Here is a 6,761-nt window from a genome sequence, read left to right as displayed (position 1 = left end):
AATATTTCCATCATAGGAATACATCACTTATAGTTTTAAATAAGATAAATGTATTTTGATCACAGAGAAATTTATATTTATAATTAACTATTAATATTTTGTTCACATAATTTTTGTCACGATTGATTTCAGCACTCTGAGTGTATGTACGTTTTTATTTTTGCGTTATTCACTTGTATATGGAAAACACTGAATTAACATTCATGAACATTGATCACATATGGTAGTCACGTATGAGTTGATAAATTGACACTGATTTTGGTGTATATATACACATGTATTCACTTTAGTTTAATTAGCGCTGTGTAATTATTTTACATTTATCTATTAGACCCTAAGGATCTATATCGCAGCAGCTTTGGTCTAAACACCTCACTTATTTAATTGGTATAGCTGTAGATTTGTTAGAAATATTAGCGCTGCTCATTCAGTTAAAACTATTCCTTCCAATTGTCGTTGAGGAATATTCAACTGTTTAGTGAAGAGGACAATTTTAAAGTGCATATATTGCCTTTGCCATCCACCTTGCTTGATGCAGTGCCCCTGGGATCCTGAAACTGAAGTAAAAATGTCACTAGTTTGTGATAAAAGTGATCAATGTGTTCAACCCCTAAATATTATCCAATCTTCTTGAAATTTGGCATATCTTTTACATCACTGAGACTCTGGGCGTAAGCAAAGTCATATGAAAATCACATCTTTGGAAAAATGAAACGCCCTAACGTACAGTACTACGAACCAGACCCAAAAAGGCAGGGGGGATGTACTGTCACTGGGGGGTGAGCTGGCCAGGGAGGGATGTACTGTCACTGGAGGTGAGCTGGCCAGGGAGGGATGTACTGTCACTGGGGGGAAGGGGGGGGTTAGGTGGTGGGCGCTTCTGCCTGATCCAGCCAGCCCTGATCGCATAGCGGCGATCCGGGCTGGCTGGATCAGGCAGACGCGCCCTCCAATCAGGCACTGTAGAGGGTCGCCCGCTGGGGCCTCGGAGGAGTGAGCGGCCGCCCACACAGAGCCGCGTCTGATGCGGGCGGGCTGGCCAGCCATGTGCATGAGGGAAGGAGCCACTGCACCTGCGGCCACGGCAGACCCCCCCACAACCAGGGTCAACGGCAGACCCCCCCACAACCAGGGTCCAGGAAGCCCCCACTGACCACCAGGCTAAGGTAAGGTGACACATTTTTTAAAAATAAAATCCGGGGACATTTTTAAATGTCCCCGGGAACATAAAATAAAACCTTTTTTTTTTTAATACTACTCACCTGATTCCTGGATCCAACAAGCGCGGCCTCCCGTCTCCCACGCTGTTAGAAGTTGCATACAGCGTGTGCTGGTTACTACTTAAACCGACGTGCGCAGTGTGCAGCTTCTGAGAAGATACGCTATTAGCGTAGCGGGAGTGATGCAAAATGCGCAGCCGCCTTCCCCGCTATGCTAATAGCGTATCTTCTCAGAAGCTGCACACTGCGCGCGTCGGTTTAAGTAGTAACCAGCACACGCTGTATGCAACTTCTAACAGCATGGGAGACGGGAGGCTGCGCTTGTTGGTGGATCCAGGAATCAGGCGAGTATTAGAAGAAGAAAAAAAGTTTTATTTATGTTCTATTCTTAGTTCTATAATAGCATTGTAGTACTTTCAGGTGGAATACAGCTTCATAAGATATCAGCTAGGGAACTACAAGTCCCAGCATGCCCTCATTGCCCCTGTACAACAACCAGATATTGCCGTTCCCTGGGTTGTGTGTGTGGGGGGGTGTACAGGGACAATGATGGCATGCTTGGACTTGTAGTTCCTTAGCTGATATATATGTGTGGGGGTGGGGGGTACAGTTCTAGTGGATGTTTATATAATATGGGGGGGGTGAAAAAAAAATATTCTGCCCCGGGCGCCCATAACTCTGGTTACGCCACTGTTCCAGGGTGAACCCCACCACACAGACCTTGCTGATGGCTGATACAATACAATTGAAAAGCACACGTCCTTTGACTGTTCTCTTTTAGGAGAATATATGATTTGGGGTAAACTTTAAATCGAGTTTGGGAACCCAATTAAGGAACTGTGTGGGATGTTTTCCAAAAGGAACAGTGGGACCAGAAGAAGGGGGGCGGGGGGGGGGCGTTAGACTGTGAGAGTAGTAGGAAAGCACAGAGACCAGGAGTAGTACAGATGGAACAGATGTAAACAAGGAAATGGGGACAAATCAGACAGAAAATGGGTGTGGGAAACGGAAGAAGATAAAACTATAGCAATTTCGTTGAAAACAATCTGACTTTTCCTCTAGGTTTGATTGGGTCAATTTTGATCCCCTATCCTTGCTTGTTCACACCATTTGCAGACCAGATCTGTATGCGTTTCTGAAAATGCGGGTGTGTGCGTTTTTGATGCGTTCCAGTGCAATTTGTTTTGTCTCAATTGAATTTTTTAGTGCATTTGCATGCATTTTAGAGCTTTCCAGGCCAGAAACAAATAGTGCATGCAGTGTTGTTTTAAACGCTCCTGGAACTGAACGCAGTGGTGTGATCTATCCTCACTTCTCACCATAGGAATGAATGGGGATGTGTTTTTAGACCAGACAAAATACTTTCTGGTCCGGACGTTGTCCGTCAATCGAATTGCCGCATTGCCATTTCTAGAGCTCTACAGTTAGCAGATGGGACACAAGCTGTGCTCATAAGCTATAGTTTGGACAGGGGACGTGTCTGACCTTGATGCTTCTCACAAATATGAAAGAAAAGGGGCGGGGGGACTTTTATTAGTGGGATGTTTCTCACAGCTACCAACTTTGGAAGTATAAGTGTGGTTGCTGACGCATACCCTGCAGAAAACTCATCCCAGTAACACCTGTGAGCTGTTTTCTGTATTCTTGCAAATGTGGCTTACAGGCCACTCGGGTGAACTGGTTTTTGCACAGCTGCAGAGTTTGCTGGATTTTATTAATAACGCAATTGTTTAAATTTGTTAAACTGGTTTTGAAACAATAAGCAGCAGTGTTTAAATGGCTGATAGTGTGTACTGAATTTTTTTCTTTTTTACAATTTCTCTCTTTAATATTTGACCAGGTTTAACTGACAAAATGAGAAGCGACTTTAGTGTCATGAAGGATCTTGCTGTTCACACGCGATTGCCACCAGACCAGAGGGAACGACAAGTAGGCCGATTCCTCAACTACATTCACAAGTAAATGTTTGGGGGTTTTTTTTTGGTATGGTTGTAAGGTGTGTGCCCAGCCTTAGTCCGTAGGGTTCAGTATTGAGTTGACCCGCCGTTTGCAGCTATAACAGTTTCAACTCTTCTGGGAAGGCATCCACAAGGTTTAGGAGTGTGTCTATGGGAATGTTGGACCATTTGTGAGGTCAGGTACTGATGTTGGATGAGAGAGCCTGGTTCGCAGTCTCCGCTCTAATTCATCCCAAAGGTGTTCTATCGGGTTCTGTTCTGACTAACTCCTTTATACATTGCCTCTTATATCTGTTCTAATGTTACCAATAATCTGAACTTTGCTGGATAACCCAATAAGATTGATTTGTGTTTGTCTTTGGTATTCAGGGATGAAAGTGTTCAGAAGGAGCTGGGTGATTGGGGCTTAAACTTTGACACCAAGCTTCTAAACTTTGCGGGCAGGGTTGCCCCTCCAGAGAAGATTTTGCTGAGCGGACGAATTGTAAGTTTTTTTTAAGCCAGTGAGAGTGACTATCTCTATTGCTGGTGAAGTTCTCTGTGTGAAGACTGACTGGGGAATGCTGCTCTCTCTGTGTGAAGACTGGGGAAGGCTGCTCTCTCTGTGTGAAGACTGGGGAAGGCTGCTCTCTCTGTGTGAAGACTGGGGAATGCTGCTCTCTGTGTGAAGAGTGACTGGGGGAAGGCTGCTCTCTCTGTGTGAAGACTGGGGAAGGCTGCTCTCTTTGTGTGAAGACTGGGGAAGGCTGCTCTCTCTGTGTGAAGACTGGGGAATGCTGCTCTCTTTGTGTGAAGACTGACTGGGGAATGCTGCTCTCTGTGTGAAGAGTGACTGGGGGAAGGCTGCTCTCTCTGTGTGAAGAGTGACTGGGGAAGGCTGCTCTCTCTGTGTGAAGACTGGGGAATGCTGCTCTCTCTGTGTGAAGACTGGGGAATGCTGCTCTCTGTGTGAAGAGTGACTGGGGAAAGGCTGCTCTCTCTGTGTGAAGACTGGGGAAGGCTGCTCTCTTTGTGTGAAGAGTGACTGGGGAAAGGCTGCTCTCTCTGTGTGAAGACTGACTAGGGGAATGCTGCTCTCTGTGTGAAGACTGGGGAAGTGTGAAGACTGGCTGGGGGAACTGCTCTCTCTCTCTCTCTTCTCTCTTCTCTCTCTCTCTCTCTCTCCTGGCCATTTATCTGTATGGTCCTTTGCAGGCAGAATACAATCCCCAGTTTGCAGACTGGTCCAGGGAAATGAGAGGTCCGATTCTGATAAGTGCTTCTAATCTGAATAACTGGCTGCTGGTTTACCCCAGGAGGACTTATGATGCAGCCAACGCTCTTCTACAGAACCTGTACAAAATTTCTCAGCAGTTGGGGATGCAAATGAATAAAGCTGTAACGTAAGTAAATCAATGTTCTCTTACACCTAATCATGGCAGCAGTTTGTACATGGGACTTTACAGAATTCTTTCCGGCTTACTAGCTAAATTGTTAGTTTATTTCTCTCCCCCTTCTTGGATTCTCATGACGCAGTTTTCATGCAGAATGGAATTGGGGCGTACGTGAACAACATTCAGCAGTTTTGGCTTTGTGATGCATTTGCTAGGTGCCTCATGTGTGCACACTTTGTGCTTACCTTCCTTGATTAAAGGACATGGCACAAAGTTATAAATCATAAATACAATACACCTAATGTATGCTGTTAACACTATTGGATATCATTGATGCAGAAACTGGGCTGTGACAGATTTCCTATGTGAAATGGCCACTGAGAGGAGTACGGTGCTGGCCAGAGCCCTGTTACAGGCCTCCTTATTGCCTTTGCTTTTGTAGTATATTTGGACAGTGGGGATTAGTTTGGGTCCTGACCTTTAGCTTATTTTGCTTGGCCTTCACGTCTACCTCTGCTAAACAGAAGCTTACTGCAGGACTTATTCTTATTTGGCTCTTTTGTGAGAGGGTCTAGTACTGATTTAATTCAGCTATAGGCTGTAGACCACCTCTGATGCATGGGTCATTACCATCCTCTTTCCCCCATCCCCTGCTAAATCTGGCTGACAAGCTGGGCTTCCCTGGTACAATTTGGGATCCCTTTGCAGCTCTGTTACTAGATGTGAACTCTATGGACTTTAGTAAAAACCAGGAGAGGAACTACCAGACCCCCATGATCAACGAGAGCCCAGTGGAGAGAGTGGATAGCTTCAGATACCTCGGCGTACACATCTCGCAGGGCCTGTCATGGTCCTGTCATATCAATACCGTGGTGAAAAAGGCTCGGCAGCGTCTTTTCCATCTTAGACGCTTGAGAGACTTCAGACTGCCCGCTAGGGTGCTTAGAAATTTTTACTCCTGCACCATAGAGAGCATCCTGATGGGAAACACCACTACCTGGTTTGGGAACAGTAGCGTGCAGGACAGACGAGCTCTTCAGAGGGTGGTGCGATCAGCTGAGAGAATCATCCGAACTAAACTCCCTGACCTGAATTCGATCTACAGCAAGCGGTGCTATACCAAGGCCAGGAAGATCATGAGGGACCCCAGCCATCCCAATAATGGACTTTTCTCTTTGTTGAGGTCTGGGAAGCGTTTTCGCTCCCTGAAGGCCAACACAGAGAGACTGAGGAGAAGCTTCTTCCCTCAGGCTATACGGTCTCTCAATCAGATCTCTATATAGACATACATTCTACTGCCTGATTAGGTAAATGTTCTTACACTCACATTTACTGCACATCTGCACTTTAAAAGAATGGTCAAAGGAAGGTCAATACACTGCTGGTCATCACCTTAATTCATTCACTCCATATTGCTGCTGTTAGCACTCGCACACTTTACACTTCATACTGTATTTGCATTTTTAGTTTAATTTTTAATATTTAAATTTTAACATTGATATTTTATTTTGTGATGTAAAAGTCTTATATTATTATTGATTCTTCTCTCTACTTGTTCTCCCTCTCCTTCTTGCAGTCGTGTAAGCATTTCACTGCATATCATACTTGTACGATTATGTATGTGACAAATAAATAAATCTATCTATAAATCTATCTATCTATGGGCTCTCTGAAAGCAGAATGTTTTAGACCAATTTCAGTCTGTGGCTGTTAAGCCCACATCTGATAACTTATTTTCTCTTTATTGTGGCTGTCTGATGTACCCTTTTACATTAGTAACACTGAAGACTTTTGCTTATGATTGTACTTTGCTGAATAACGGCTTATGCTCGGGCAAGCGGCCATAATTTTTAATTTTAGCTATACATGTTAAAACCTTCCTAGTGATACTATCATATGATTCTCCTGTCAGCACCCATACGTGGGCACCCTGGTTATTGTGCTGGACTGGGGAGTTCTTGTATCAAAAGTTTGTTCTGCATTGTCTTCTAGAGACGTCTCTCCAGATTGTTTCTAGATACTGTTCATGTAGAACGTTACTGACTGCAAGAGTACCCTTCTTTATAAGTTTTCCCCCAAGCTCTCACTGTTGAAATGTTCCTTTTTGTTTCTCAACCTCCTTGTCGAGACCCTCCAAGCCAGGTTTCCAATCTGCCAGTTAGGTGTAGCACTCTGTCTGCCAAATTCTCAGATAATGGTTTCTCGGCATG

At 44.6% G+C, this 6,761-nt stretch overlaps 1 protein-coding gene across 1 annotated transcript in view; it reads left to right on the top strand.

The window, feature by feature from the left end:
* Positions 1–6,761, top strand: part of LOC108784425 (piwi-like protein 1) — a 60,155-nt gene that overhangs the window by 33,802 nt on the left and 19,592 nt on the right. The window contains exons 11-13 of the mRNA XM_018553242.1: positions 3,061–3,178; positions 3,548–3,662; positions 4,373–4,560. Coding sequence (XP_018408744.1) covers positions 3,061–3,178; positions 3,548–3,662; positions 4,373–4,560 — 421 coding nt within the window. The remainder of the gene's footprint in view (positions 1–3,060; positions 3,179–3,547; positions 3,663–4,372; positions 4,561–6,761) is intronic.

This window comes from Nanorana parkeri, unplaced genomic scaffold, assembly GCF_000935625.1.
Source record: "Nanorana parkeri isolate BGI_ZX_2015 unplaced genomic scaffold, ASM93562v1 scaffold114, whole genome shotgun sequence".
NCBI lineage: Eukaryota > Metazoa > Chordata > Amphibia > Anura > Dicroglossidae > Nanorana > Nanorana parkeri.
Note: the sequence above shows the minus strand (reverse complement) of the source record. Positions and strands in the feature narration are given on the sequence as shown.